General features: G+C 35.7%; 1 protein-coding gene across 3 annotated transcripts in view; it reads right to left on the bottom strand.

Moving 5' to 3' along the window:
• UBR1 (ubiquitin protein ligase E3 component n-recognin 1) overlaps window positions 1–16021 on the bottom strand; it is a 146665-nt gene that overhangs the window by 82973 nt on the left and 47671 nt on the right. For all 3 annotated transcript variants that reach the window (XM_041742563.1, XM_041742565.1, XM_041742566.1), the window contains 8 exons: window positions 11963–12093; window positions 9794–9932; window positions 9044–9106; window positions 8687–8810; window positions 8251–8358; window positions 7541–7629; window positions 5926–6024; window positions 4398–4555 (listed from right to left, as the gene is read on the bottom strand). In XM_041742563.1, coding sequence (XP_041598497.1) covers window positions 4398–4555; window positions 5926–6024; window positions 7541–7629; window positions 8251–8358; window positions 8687–8810; window positions 9044–9106; window positions 9794–9932; window positions 11963–12093 — 911 coding nt within the window. The remainder of the gene's footprint in view (window positions 1–4397; window positions 4556–5925; window positions 6025–7540; window positions 7630–8250; window positions 8359–8686; window positions 8811–9043; window positions 9107–9793; window positions 9933–11962; window positions 12094–16021) is intronic.

Here is a 16021-nt window from a genome sequence, read left to right as displayed (position 1 = left end):
AAATCATTCATTGTAGAGAATAACTATAGTCAGAAATCCATAAAACAAAATAAAATGTGATTTAAAAAATGAGGTGATTATACACCACTTCCCTTGATAAAAAAAATAAGTCAGCTACAAGAATATTTCTCAGTAATGAGGACCACGGTAAAGAGAATTTTCTGATACAGCAGATCAAGGAATAATGAATACACTGATTTAACACTGATGACTTTAAGTACAGCCATTTGGCATTTTTTTGTGCATTTTGCTTATTTGTTTGGTATACATGTAATTCACGCAGAATTTGTGAAGCACACTGGCTAAATGGTGATTCATTACTGAATTCATCTACCAGCTTAGTACTGAAGTTGTGATAACATTAATAATCTGCTGAACTTTAGCTAAAGATTTATAATCATATTTAGAAAGTGAAGAAATTGAAAAGGTCTGGAAGCTTTTTCCTTAGTAATATCAAGGATCCAAAGCATAATTCTGAAAATCTGTCAAATGTATTTTTAGAAAGATTTATTTATTTATTTGAGAGAGAGAGAGGGAGGAGAAGAGGATGAGCACACAGGGAGGGGCAGAAGAAGAAAGAGAAAAATCAGGTTCCCCTCTGAACTCAGAGCCTGATTCAAGGCTTGATGTCAAGAACCTGAGATCAGGACTTGAGCCAAAATCAAGAATCAGTCATTTAACTGACTAAGCCATACAGGTGCCCCTGTCAAATGTATTTTTAAGCAGACCAAACAATTTCTATGTTGGTTTAGAAGCCTGTTTCCACCTCTCTCTCTATGCCCTAAATAGTCACTAAAAGAAGCAGACAAAATTAGAATAATATTTTTCCTCTTGGGACTAGAAATAATCCTATACACCTTGGAGGTCTTTCTTTTAAATAGAAAACTAAATGAAATGTATTTTGTTTTAATACGTTCTTAAAGGAAATTAATTTTTAGAAGCATATGATTTAATGAATACTTGATGTATCACAACCCTTATAATATTCATCAACTCTAAAGTATATGGAAACTTATTTCCTTTTAAGTCCAATGATCCCAAATGTGATCTATCATGTAAAACCAACTTTAGTTTAAAAGGAAACTCTAAATTCTCAACAAGATACTAGCCAATTGGATACAACAGTACATTAAGAAGATTATTCACCATGACCAAGTAGGATTTATCCCCGGATGCAAGGCTGGTTCAACACTCGTAAAACAATCAATGTGATTCATCATATCAGCAAGAGAAAAAACAAGAACCATATGATCTTCTCAATAGATGCAGAGAAAGCATTTGACAAAATACAGCATTCATTCCTGATCAAAACTCTTCAGAGTGTAGGGATAGAGGGAACATTCCTCAACATCTTAAAAGCCATCTACGAAAAGCCCACAGCAAATATCATTCTCAATGGGGAAACACTGGGAGCCTTTCCCCTAAGATCAGTAACAAGACAGGGATGTCCACTCTCACCACTGCTATTCAAGATAGAAGTCCTAGCCTCAGCAATCAGACAACAAAAAGACATAAAGAGCATTCAAAGGGGCAAAGAAGAAGTCAAACTCTCCCTCTTGGCAGATGACACGATACTGTATATAGAACACCCAAATAAAAAAAAAAACCAAAAGACTCTACCCCAAGATTGCTAGAACTCATACAGTAATTTGGCAGGGTGGCAGGATACAAAATCAATGCCCAGAAGTCAGTGGCATTTCTATACACTAACAATGAGACTGAAGAAAGAGAAATTAAGGAGTCAATCCCATTTACAATTGCACCCAAAAGCGTAAGATACCTAGGAATAAACCTAACCAAAGAGGTAAAGGATCTATACCCTAAAAACTATAGAACACTTCTGAAAGAAACTGAGGAAGACACAAAGAGATGGAAAAATATTCTATGCTCATGGATTGGCAGAATTAATATTGTGAAAATGTCAATGTTACCCAGGGCAATTTACACGTTTAATGCAATCCCTATCAAAATACCATGGACTTTCTTTAGAGATTTGGAACAAATTACCATTTTTTAAAAAATTTATTTATTTATGATAGTCACAGAGAGAGAGAGAGAGGCAGAGGCACAGGCAGAGGGAGAAGCAGGCTCCATGCACCGGGAGCCCGATGTGGGATTCGATCCCGGGTCTCCAGGATCGCGCCCTGGGCCAAAGGCAGGCGCCAAACCGCTGCGCCACCCAGGGATCCCGGAACAAATTATTTTAAGATTTGTGTGGAATCAGAAAAGACCCCGAATAGCCAGGGGAATATTAAAAAAGAAAACCATAGCTGGGGGCATCACAATGCCAGATTTCAGGTTGTACTACAAACTGTGGTCATCAAGACAGTGTGGTACTGGCACAAAAACAGACACATAGATCAATGGAACAGAATAGAGAATCCAGAAGTGGACCCTCAACTTTATGGTCAACTAATATTTGACAAAGGAGGAAAGACTATCCGTTGGAAAAAATGACAGTCTCCCCAATAAATCATGCTGGGAAAATTGGACATCCACATGCAGAAGAATGAAACTAGGCCACTCTCTTGCACCATACACAAAGATAAACTCAAAATGGATGAAAGATCTAAATGTGAGACAAGATTCCATCAAAATCCTAGAGGAGAACACAGGCAATACCCTTTTTGAACTTGGCCACAAGTAGCTTCTTGCAAGATACATCCACAAAGGCAAAAGAAACAAAAGCAAAAATGAACTATTGGGACTTCATCAAGATAAGAAGCTTTTGCACAGCAAAAGATACAGTCAACAAAACTAAAAGACAACCTACAGAATGGGAGAAGATATTTGCAAATGACGTATCAGATAAAGGGCTAGTTTCCAAGATCTATAAAGAACTTTTAAACTCAACACCAAAGAAACAATCCAATCATAAAATGGGCAAAAGACATGAACAGAAATCTCACAGAGGGAGACACAGACATGGCCAACAAGCACATGAGGAAATGCTCCACATCACTTGCCATCAGGGAAATACAAATCAAAACCACAATGAGATACCACCTCACACCAGTGAGAATGGGGAAAATTAACAAGGCAGGAAACAACAAATGTTGGAGAGGATGTGGAGAAAGGGGAACCCTCCTGCACTGTTGGTGGGAATGTGAACTGGTGCAGCCACTCTGGAAAACTGTGTGGAGGTTCCTCAAAGAGTTAAAAAAAGATCTGCCCTATGACCCAGCAATTGCACTGCTGGGGATTTACCCCAAAGATACAGATGCAATGAAATGCTGGGACACCTGCACCCCGATGTTTCTAGCAGCAATGTCCACAATAGCCAAACTGTGGAAGGAGCCTTGGTGTCCATCGAAAGATGAATGGATAAAGATGTGGTTTATGTATACAACGGAATATTACTCAGCCATTAGAAACGACAAATACCCACCATTTGCTTCGACATGGACAGAACTGGAGGGTATTATGCTGAGTGAAGTAAGTCAGTTGGAGAAGGACAAACATTTTATGGTCTCATTTATTTGGGGAATATAAAAAAATAGTGAATGGGAATAAAGGGGAAAGGAGAAAAAAAATGAGTGGGAAATATCAGAAAGGGAGACAGAACATGAGAGACTCCTAACTCTGAGAAACGAACTAGGGGTGGTGGAAGGGGAGGTGGGCGGGGGGTGGGGGTGACTGGGCACTGAGGGGGGCACTTGATGAGATGAGCACTGGGTGTTATTCTATATGTTGGCAAATTGAACACCAATAAAAAATAAATTCATTTAAAAAAAATAAATAAATAAAAGGGAATTCTATCCTCTTCAGCAAAAAAAACTTAAGAAACCCCCAAAGAGTATCAATAACTTGGTTGTATGTATGAAAAAGGGAGTTAGGGCCACCTGGGTGGCTCAGTAGTTGAGCACCTGCCTTTTGCTCAGGTCGTGATCTCAGGTCTTGGGATCGAGTCCCATATTAGGCTCACCGCAGGGAGCCGGCTTTTCCTTCTGCCTATGTTTCTGCCTTCTTTCTGTGTCTCTCATGAATAAATAAAATATTTTAAAAAAGAAAAAAACGAAAAAGGGAGTTAAAAAAGAAACTCCAAAGATTATCTGAAACTATGTATAAATAGGCTACATAAAGGGACAGAACTAAAGTGCATGAGGGAAAGTGAGCGGAATGCATGGCAGTTATGGAGATTCATGTAGTAACCCCAAGAGACCATGAAGTTCCTTTAACAGGCCCCTCCTCAGTATCTTCTTTGTTCACCTGGCTTTAAATCTGTAAGAAGCCCTTACTGAAAACATTATTGACATGAAACAATAAAAGTTCTTTGTACTTGCTATCATAATAAGAATCCTAAAAAACCAAAAGGATCAGGAATTTTTTAATAAAATGGAATACATAAGCATACTGTGATTAACAAGAACCCTTACCTTTTGACTTGAACAACTTACTTTAGATCACATATTACTGCATATACTCTTCCCAATTTGTCCTGGCTATAACCCTGGAAGTTAAATTTATTGTTCCTGTCCAAGTATTCAGGCAAAACTTCTAGTAGGGTTTCAGTAATGACAGAGATAACATTCTGCTCTTCAATAAGATGTCGAGCCTGTAGGATATTTCAAGAATATTATCTTTATTATGAACTCATAATAGTATGGACTTAATTTCTATTCATTTGATTGATCAGTGAATTATTTTTAATAAATGTTGGCTGAGTATCACAGTCCTTAGTCTCACAGAACAGCGATTTCTGAGAAGTTATTTTCTGAAAGTCAAAATTTCCTACCCCTCAGTTAACATCTGTCTGGACATGGCAAGCCCATCACACAGGTTATCTACATGAATGTTTACCATCAGTAATCACCTGATGAGCAAAGTAGAACAAACACAGATATATTTCAGGACTTCTACCACATTACTATCTATTCTGGTACCTCCCTGTCACTCCTAACCCATTCTCTCCATCCTTTTCTCTGGCCTTTGAAATGAGAATGTAAGAAGAGTTAACCAAACTATCCACAAAAAAACAAGAAAAGAAGTAGTACAAAGATAAAAAGCAGGGACGCCTAGGTGGCTTCAGTCGTTGAATGTCTGCCTTCAGCTTGAGGCATGATCCTGGGATCGGCTTGAGGCATGAACTCCGGGATCATGAGTTTCGGGATCAAGTCCCACAGTGGACTCCTTGCAGGAGGCCTGCTTCTACGTCTGCCTGTGTCTCTGCCTCTCTCTCCGTGTCTCTCATGAATAAATAAGTAAAATTAAAAAAATAATAATAAAAAGAAAAGAAAAAAAAGCAGAATTCTCCACTCTCCTTCCAGGCCTATATAGCACCATATCAGCATCTATTTCATGCAAATGCTTGACAGTAACTCTCTCCTCCTGCTTTGTTTTATCTTAATCTATACCCCTGCCCCTACACAATAACTATAGAATAAAAGAATAGCAAAAAATAGTCTGGGTATTGAAAAGGTACAGCTCTCAAGTTAGTCTAGAATCTGAGAAACCAGTTCTGGACTTCACCTGCAGGGATCAGGACTACTGGACAATGGTTGTGCCATCACTCCCACTCCACAAGCTATCTTGTCCTTGGGTCCCACTAAAGTATAATTCACATGCAGATATAACTGAGGTATTAATTCAATTTTCCAAATGAAATTAGCCCAATATAGTACTCTGAAATTGTTTTGATTCAATACTAAGCAAAGTTCTTTTTTTTTTTTTTGTAAAGATTTTATTTATTTATTTATTCATGAGAGACACACACACAGAGAAAGAGAGGCAGAGACACAGGCTGAGGGAGAAGCAGGCTCCATGCAGGGATCCTGATGTGGAACTCGATCCTGGGTCTCCAGGATCAGGCCCTGGGCTGAAGGTGACACTAAACCGCTGAGCCACCCGGGCTGCCCCTAAGCAAAGTTCTTAAAAAGCAAAATAGATTTTACTTGGAAAAGTTGCAAAGAAATGATTTATACATACCAGAGTAGGAACAGTAAACATTTGAACTGAGAGTGCTGTTACTGAGATACTTCTGTCATGATCATCACTGATATATTCTTTCTGCAGCTGTTTATAATACTGAAAGATACAATAGTAAGTGGAGACTCAATTATACATTACCAAAAACTTTTAAAATCCCAATTTTAATAGCTGCTGCTTATTTGTTTCTATGCATATGATGAAAAGTATTATAATTCTTTCTTTTCTTTCTTTTTAAAGTATTATATCTCTACATCCAATGGGGGCTTGAACTTAAAACCTTGAAATCAACAGTTGCCTGCTCTACTGACTGAACCAGCCAGGTGCCCCTATAATTCCTATTTTTTAATGGAAGACAATATGGTGAATAAAAATATATTAGAGAATAACAAAGATCAAATATGAATTCAGCTACCCAATCTAGTAGAGTTGAAGTGACTACAAAAAAAAAAAAAATACAAAAAAAAAAAGAACAACAACAAAAAAAAGCACGCACGCATGCACACACACACTACAAAAAAAAGTGACTACAAAAAAAAAACTACAAAAAAAAGGAACAACAACAAAAAAAGCATGCACGCATGCACACACACACACACACACACAGGTAAAAATCAGACACCTGTGATGGTGCCATATATCCTTTCTCAAACAGAATCTGGGACAATCTTTAGCAGATTCTATCACAATTGTATAGAGCAAAAGCAATATTCAAAGTATTTAAAAACTGGTATGACCCAGAAAACCAACTAATCAGATTTAATCCAACCTTAAACAGAATGGATGCTGGCTGTAAATAATTTAACTATACTGGTGTGTACCAGCTGAAAATCAACCCTGATATAGTGGGAAACAAAAATTATGAATACATCCAATCATGTATCACATATAATGTCAGATCCTTGACCTACATATTTAATTTTATCCACTAAAATTCCTACAGAGAAGTAACCATGGTAAAAAAAAAAAAAAATTCCCTATAATGTATTACTTTGCAATCTAATTTCAGAGATAGATATATCTACATATATACACACATATACATTGTTTTATATATAAAAATATTTACATAATATTTATATATAAATATTAAATATATAAACATATTTATATAAAATATAAATATATAAATATATAAAATATATATAAAATAATGTAAGGGCTATAGATAATAGATCAGTAAAACAGTATTAAAAAGCTGTAGATTTTATCTTTATGTTTTAGCCTCAGTTAAGTATAACTCTTGCTTGTCTAATTCCTGTCTCCCTTTGGATGTTTATCTGTTCCTTTCCCATGCTATGCCTTTCAACTAGCCACTTCTACTTGTTATAATTTTACTTGTTATAAAACAAACTATTAGGAAGGATTGATGCATGTGTGAATGTGATAACCTCCTACTGCTCTGTCCAGGCAGATAATAGGTCATTTGCCACCTGTCTCCTCTCTGATACTACTGCCTCCATACTCCCAAATGTGAAAAGAAATGGACTTGTGACAAAGAAATAAATCACAAAATTATATTCTTGATTCATAATTATCTGCTCTGTTTCTACAGCTTCATTTCCAAATGGTTTTCTTTTTCTATTATTGATATCTATTTATAAAGAGCAATTACCTTCACAAATTCCATAGCAAAGAATTTTTTGTATTCCATCTCCATAAAAAAACTGCTGAAGATCAATTCATGAAGGATCTTACGGGCACCTACAGATCATTTTTGGGGGAAGTGGAAGAGTATCACCAAGGCAAAAAAAAAAACATTCCAGCTATTAGAAGCAGCAGAATATTATAAAAATATTTCACATACTAATAGACCTCAAGGACTCAAATATGAGTAGCATTTATCATATTAATAATAGCTAGAATTTAAAATACATATATTCCTTTTCCCTCGTTCTGCTCCTCCACTTTGCCTTACCTCACTCTACTATGTCCAAACTTTCTCCATTCCTTTTTATTCTATTTCACTCAAAATTACTCTTACTCTGTGTCTTCCCTTCTCCATTCCCTTCAGCCTTTTTCTCACCTTTCACTTTTTATTCTGCATTTGGATTTTAAAAATAAAAATTAACATAGCTTTAATAATGGCAGTACATGGATATATACACAGACTCTTCTTACTGGCTCTGACTAAACGAAAAGACACTATAATTAAAAGACAGTAACCCTGGGTTTTAACACAGAGAAAACATACTGATTGGTTAACTTTTCCTTAAAGTATAATATCTTATCAATCAAGACCACTGATTTAACAAACAAAACATATTATAGCTCCACTTTAAGGTCATGCTTCATGGCAAGCAGCATAAGCAAAGATCTACCCACCTTTATAAAGCTTTGCATCCCAAAGCATTAATCTGCTTATGAGACAGGGATTCTCAGAGCCAGGTTCTTCTCTAAGGCATGCTTGGCAAAAGATCTGTCTAAAGTCACCTACAAACAAAAGAGGTCAGATAACTTTTATTCTCATAACATTCTTCCCAAAAGTATGTTTCCTACAATGACATGAGAAAAAAATAACATTAATCTTCCCAGTTTGATATTAAGAATAATTCTGTCAATATCAAAGAATCAAAAGCCAATAAAATATTATTTATGACCATAAATATTTTTATGGTTTGAGGTACAACTAAAAATTAATCAAAATGTATAAACCAAAAAATGAAAAATTTTGTTTTATATTCAATGACATTTAAAAATTTGTGGCTATTTAAAAAACCAGTATTTTATGAGAAATAAGAAAAACAGGCAATATGCTTACTTGAATAGCTCATAATTTTGTTCATCCAGGAGCCAAGACGCAAAGCAAATTTCTGATGAGCCATAACCTCAGAGTGTAATACTTCTACGTGAAGTGGATGTTGAGAGACATTTTCTGAATGACTCTACAAATGAAAGCATTAAAAAAACAAAAAAACTAGTTTTAAAACGTTTTAAATAAGTAATCTATTCTTCAAAAAAAAAATCTTATATAACACAGCTTCAAATCTCTGAATTTAAAGGGCCCAACCCTACCTTTACTTAGGATGCCCAACCACTTCAATCATGTAATTGCTTTACTTCGGCTCTTGGAATGTGAATTCCAAAATTTTCTTTCGTCCCTAATTCAAAAAATTACCTTTATATCTTCCTTTGCTTCCTGGCAAGCAGCAAAAGCACCTGCTTTGACAGCCCGACGGCCCTAATTATAAACAAACATGAGAATTAAGTAGTAGACTGACAATCCCAATCAATAATATGTGGCCCAAAGGCCTAATGAGCTCTTAATTATTAATCATTTGTCAACTGCCTAAAGTCAGTAGATGGGCAACAGTTGGAAGACAACATAAATGTTTAACACTTTACGAAGCTTCTTCTTCCACTATATTATACTCCTTTTAAGGACATGGATTAGGTTAATATTCCTCCTATATACCCGAGGAACACATTTTGCTTTGGATAGGTATTAAAAAAAAAAAAAAAAAGGCAGGACCATAGAATTAGTAATATGCTAAAAATAGTTGCAATAAATAATGTTAAAAATGTCAAAATTAATGCATTTATTCATGCACTCAATAATTATACAATGTTACTTTAATAAACAGAAACAGATTAAAGCTGACACTCTTAACTACTTTTTGCCAATATATTCAGTAACCTTCTAATTATTTAGAATAAAAGAGGAAAGCTAATAGTTTATCTACAATTATGATACAAAGAAAAATCAAGTTTTAACCAATTTACCTAGGATATAAGGAACAAAAGAAGAGTATGATTGTTCCTAACACAATACTAAAGAGCACTAGGCAAGGGCTCAGTCAGCACCTGACTCTCCCAGGAAGCTGATAATGGATAATGGAGCAAAAGAAATCAAATGAAGCTCACGAACCTCTTTGTCTATGGCAGTCGTATGCAACTGGGCCTCTGCGAGCTCACAATCAAGAGCTCTTTGTAGACTGTATATGACATGGTCATATGAATGGTGTTCGTCATTGAAAAGGACACAATAGTATCTTTCATTTTTCTCCCTGTTAAAAAAAAAAGAGATATATATTCAGGTACTGAAACAAATAAAGGAAAATGTGAAAAATAGACTAAAATAATATATAATATCTGTACCAAAGCCTCACCATGTAGTTTCTTACCATATGAGAAAGTACCACTATAATACCAGTAAAGGAAGTTATTTTAAGTGGTACAGTGCCATGAAATTTTAAAAACTCTTGATAACAGTATTATCGTTTCATTTTATTACTTCCAGATGTAAATTATTACTTTCGGTTTGGTGGCAATATGTTTTTAATGCTACTCTTAACTCTTGCTAATCTCCTACTGTGTGTGGCAAAGGGAGATAGCTCTGGGCTCATGATCTTCAAGGAGGCAATAATAAATGCTAACATTTTATTAATTTTATTGAGTTTACTTTTGCTTTTACCTTCTATTTACTTGAAGTGATACTGGTTTTATAGGACATTTAAGTTTAACAAGAAAAGGTGTACAGATTCAAAGTGTTAGCACTACCATGTGACTGAGGGACCTTAGGTTGCTTAAATTTATAATCTTGTTGAGATGACAGTGCCTCTTTCATGTTTAAAAAGAGTATAGTATCTACAGTCAAGAGTGGTACGAGGAGCTCATAAAAAATGCGAATACAGTTGTGGGCTACACAAATGTCATATTATCAGTTTTAAGCAGTTTACAATACGCCTTTATAATATACTCAATCTTTTCAGGCCTCTTAGAGCTCAGGAAACAGGGGCACCTGGCTAGGTCAATTGGTAGAGCATTTGGCTCTTGATCTTGGGGTCAAAAGTTCAAGTCCCACATGGAGTGTAGAACTTACTTTCAAAAAAAAGAAAAACTCCTCCATGGTCACAATGCCAATAAGCAGTGAGAAGATCTCAAACTCAGCTCTACGAAGCTAAAGTCTGCTGCTGCTATATACACAAACTCAAGCAACTCCCTGTATTCAGGCAGGTAGATTGCTAGTATCATATCTACCAACACAAAGTTTCTCAAAGGATTTAACTGACATTATCACATATCTGAAATTAAAACCTATGTGGATGTAATCTCTAATGACCTTTATTTCCCCAAGCAGTTTATGGCCCAGCAAGAGTCAAAACAATACATTTAATGTCTTTATAAATTAAAATTCTTAATTCTCTCTCCTCTTAAAACAAAAAAACCCTTGTAAACTCAAAGAACAATTGTATTTGAATTTGTGATGCAATTATGTGAAATTCCTAATATTACACAGAAAAATTCCCAGAAGGCCTACACTTGATCTTCATATCAGATCTGAAATTCTCTTGCAAGTTTATAAGTTAAGAACAGACACTGTCACTGAAAGACTTATGCCTGTCAGAAATTGTGGGATTTTAAAATTTATTTATTTATTTATTTATTTATTTATTGATGAGAGAGACACACACAGAGAGAGAAGAGGCAGAGACACAGGCAGAGGGAGAAGCAGGCTCCATGCAAGGAGCCCGATGTGGGACTTGATCCTGGGACTCCAGCATCACGCCCTGGGCCGAAGGCAGGCGCCAAACCGCTGAGCCACCCAAAGATCCCAATTGCTGGATTTTTGTTTAAAAATGTTAAATCCCTAAAACTAGTAGGGAAATAATCCTAGGTATCAAAGCATGTAACAAAGGGCTATCTCCTTATTCCCATCATACCTCTCAGGAAATCTGGAGGTTGGTCCAGGACAGGATCAAACGGGGCACATCATTTACTTCTTTATCTTCTAGGATGAGTAGGTGCTAGGTCTCTATAAATCACTTAGAACAAGACCCCAAAATGCTCTTTCTTAAAATCAGAAGCTCCTGTTTAGGGTCTTCTTTTGTCTTATCTTCTGTTTAGTGCCTAAGCAAAGCATCTCATATAAATGGACACTTTGGAAGTATTCCCAAAAGATAATTCTCTACAAAATTTTCATAATGCAGTAAATGCATAAGCAGTAAATAACTACAACAAAAACATTTTTCCAACATTTATTTTGCAATATAAATAACCTCTGCTAAAATTTCTCTCTTTTGAAAAATTTCCCCACCTTATTTGGAGTTCAGGAGGCAGTTCTTTTTCCTCCTCCCATATAGTCATTTCTACAATGTATTTTATCACTGAAGGGAATATTTTCCGGGCTTGGGCAATTACCTCTTCATTCAATGGACAACGTAAATTCTGAAAGAAAGTTTAGAAAAAAACATAATTACCAACATTGTAGACAAGTAAATGGTTGACAAAATGTTATTAATTTGTAATTATTTTAGTGACTTCATTACACCATCCTTTGGGAATGAATTCAAGTTGAGCTCAAGAGGGTTGCTATTCACATCAGTTTAGCTTAATTCCTTGTGGCCAAGTTGGCGATACAGACAGAAAGAAAAGGACACAGAACCACATAGCCCCCTTTTTAATGATGCTCTCTCTTATGAATATTCTCTGCCTTTCTCAGTAGTTTAATTATGGTAATATCAAAGAACATTTAGTTATCCCTTAGAGCTTACAAAAAACTTTTCTCATTATTTCAAGTGATCCTCATAGCCATTCTGTAAGAAAGGCAGAGAATTAGTGACATTTAAAGGATAAGGAACCCATTCAAGGTAAATAGCAGAGATGACTAAAACCTGAGTCTTTGGCTCCCACAAAAAACAATGTTCTCTTTATTACAAACCACTACACTTCTTTAACAAAACACTTGTTGAAATCATTCAGCTAAAAAATGTGTTCAAATGCTCTATACTAGAAGTCATGAGAGAAATACAAATCAAAACCACAATGAGATAGGTCTTCACACTTGCTACAGTTACTAGAGTAAAAAAGACAGATAGTAACAAGTGCTGGGCCAAGATGTAGAGAAATTTGAACCTTTTTATGCTGGCAGAAATGTAAAAACGGTGCAGCCAATTTGGAATATGGTCTGACAAATGCTCAAAATATTTAGCACAGTTATATGACCCAGCAATTCCACTCCTACATATTTATCCAAGATAAATGAAAACATATGTCTGAAACAAAAACATATACACAAATACTCATAGCAGCATTATTTATAATAGCCAAAAAGTGGAAATAACCCTAATGTCTATCAACTGAAGAAAGGATAAATAAAACGTGAATATTTATACAACAGAACATTATTTGGCCATAAAAAGTAATGAAGTACATGGTACAACATGGATGAAACTGGACATTATGCTGGTGAAAAAAATCCAATCATAAAAGACCACATACAGTGTGATCCCATTTATATGAAGAGTCCACAATAGGCATATGTACAGGGACAGAAAGTAAAAAAGCAGCTGCCTAAGGCTGGGTAGAAATTTCCATAAGAAATGGAGAGTCACCACTGATGCATACAGGGTTTCTTTTGGGGGTGATGAAAATGTTCTATAATGAGGTGAAGGCTGAACAACTCTGTGAATGTAACAAAAAGCACTGAATTGTACACCTTAGGTGGGAGAATTTTTTTTAAGATTTTATTTATTTATTTTTTCATGAGAGACACAGAGAGAGGCAGAGACATAGGCAGTGGGAGAAGCAGGGTCCCTGCAGGGAGCCGGATGCGGGACTTGATCCCAGGACCATGGGATCACAACCAGAGCCAAAGGCAGATGCTCAATCACTGAGCCACCCAGGCGCCCCTGGGAGAATTTTTTTAATATGGTATGCAAGTTACATCTCAAAAGCTGTTTAAACAAAATAGTAAGCAGGTAAAAAAAAAAAAAAATCAAGTAGCTCTTTAAGATTAAAAAAAAAATCCAGTAGAAATTCAAGAACATAATTTTTAGAAGATTTTATTTATTTGTGTGTGTGTGAGAGAGTGCTAGCATGAGTGGGAAGGAGTGGCAGAGGGAGAAGCAGAGTCCCTCCCTGAGCTGGGAGCCTGACATGGGGCTTAATCCCAGGATCCCAGAATCGTAACCTGAGCTGAAGGCAGACGCTTAGCCAACTGAGCCACCCAGGTGCCACCAAGAAAAGATTTTTTTTTTTTTAAGATTTTAATATTGAATCCTAACCTATCTACTGTAGACTGTTCTAATGAACTGTATTTTATTCCATGTTCACCAAACTCTTAACCTATGCATTTTTACTCTTTTGCACCTATTCTTTCTCACTTCCCAATGCTTCATTATTTCAATTTTTACCTTCTCTTCAGTAAGTCACCTGCTCCCTGGAGATTTTGCTCAGAAGCATTTACTGGAGAGAGATATAAAGATGCCAAAGTACCAAGACCAGGAACGGTCCACTACATTACTATTTCTTATATTTTTTTAGTTCAATGTATCTTTTTGAATTCTTCAAAAAAAGTAGTTTGAGGTGAAGAGTTAAAAAATATCAACTCATTACTTCCAAAAGTAATGAGTTACTTACCTATGTATCAATCAAAGGTAAGTCCTTAAGAAGAGGTCCAGTAAGTATATAAGAAACTTTCAAGCAAAGCATCTAAAAGCTTAGAAAATAAGGTCAATGAGGAAACAAAAGGAGCTATAATCTAAAAGAAAAAAAAAAAACCCAACTTAATCATCAATCCAGAAATGTACTGCAGAACTAGAGAGAAACTGCTTTTTACATATACCAGAAAAAGACCTCTCTTCAAAAGACATTGCCAAAAGCTGGATGATTAGCTGATTAGTATCAGCCAGATCTGATTATACTTGGTAAATCCCCCTATGACTGGCACAGTGCCATACACCTGGTAGAGTATGGCTTTCACATTCATCAAAGCAAAGATGAAACAAAATGCTATGTACACAAGACTGTGCTGTATGAAATGATTAGTTATATGCTAGCCATAGGTGCCTTTCTCGCAACTCCAGATAATCAATCAGTTCCAGAATATCCAGATTTACTTTTAGGATAAGGCTGAATGACCAACCACTTTTTGAATCTAATTCTAAATCCACAGAAATCCAAGAAAAGTTTAGTTCAGAACTAAATTCAGTGTTCTGAGGCCATTAAGATTCAGGAAAATCCCAAAAGGAATGGAAATCCATGAGGGAGAGGAAGGGAAGCTAGTTTTGTAAATTCAAGGAGTCAATTTAACTCTCAAGGATTTTTTAGGTATTTAAAACACAAAGACAGTTTTTCCAGAATGACTAGTTATAAAATGAAGAGGTTATAGAAACCAAGCCACAAATTACTCTGACTTTACGCCAAAATATTTCAGTACCCTTTCAAAAATATTAGAAGAGGAAAGTGAAATAATCCAAATTAAAAGCGTCTGTTAAAACAAAAATGGTAATAAATTTGAAAGGATTAAATTGGTATTCCAGGTAATGGACATTTGGTTATATTTAATCAAGTAACAGGCACGTGATAAATATTTGTCAAATGAAGGAATGACCATCTGATATTAGGACAGGTAAATGAGTAGACAGAAGAGGCAATCTAAAAATCGAGTGAATAGGAAGGTAAATGGAGGATAAGGCTAACAATTGATGAATGAGTAAAAAGCATACGAATATTCTTTGTACTATTTTTATCTTGTAGCTTTTCATAAATTTGAAAATATTTCTAAGTTCAAGATTTTAAAAATTGTGCTAGAACTCAGAATCTAAAGATCTGAATTTTAGGTCCAACTTTGCCACTGACTAGATATGCAAACCTGAGCAAGTCGCTTTATTGAGATTTTGTTTCTACTTCTATAAAATGGAGCTATTGTATCTACCTCATGAAGTAGTAATGAGGATAAAATGATAGGATTTTCTTTTTTAAAGATTTTATTTATTTATTCATGAGAGACGCAGAGACACAGGCAGAGAGAGATGCAGGCTCCTCACAGGGAGCCCAATGCGGGACTCGATCCCCAGACCGGGATTACACTGAGCCACCCAGGCGTCCCAAAATGATAGAATTTGTGTGAAAGATCTCTATTTCTGTTAATTCTAAAACACACAAATTAGTATCAGAAGAAAGGTAATGGGAAAAGTAATAGGAGCTGTAATACTAATACTAATGTGACACCTAACATTTACTGGGCCCTTACAATATTCCAGGCATATTCTAGAGCTAAGCACTTTGCATGTTTTATCTCATTTAGTTCTCACAGTCCCTGTGAGGCAGATAGTATTATCTCCGATTTAGAGATAAACTGAAAGGTAGAAAG

This window comes from Vulpes lagopus, chromosome 2, assembly GCF_018345385.1.
Source record: "Vulpes lagopus strain Blue_001 chromosome 2, ASM1834538v1, whole genome shotgun sequence".
Lineage (NCBI taxonomy): Eukaryota > Metazoa > Chordata > Mammalia > Carnivora > Canidae > Vulpes > Vulpes lagopus.
Note: the sequence above shows the minus strand (reverse complement) of the source record. Positions and strands in the feature narration are given on the sequence as shown.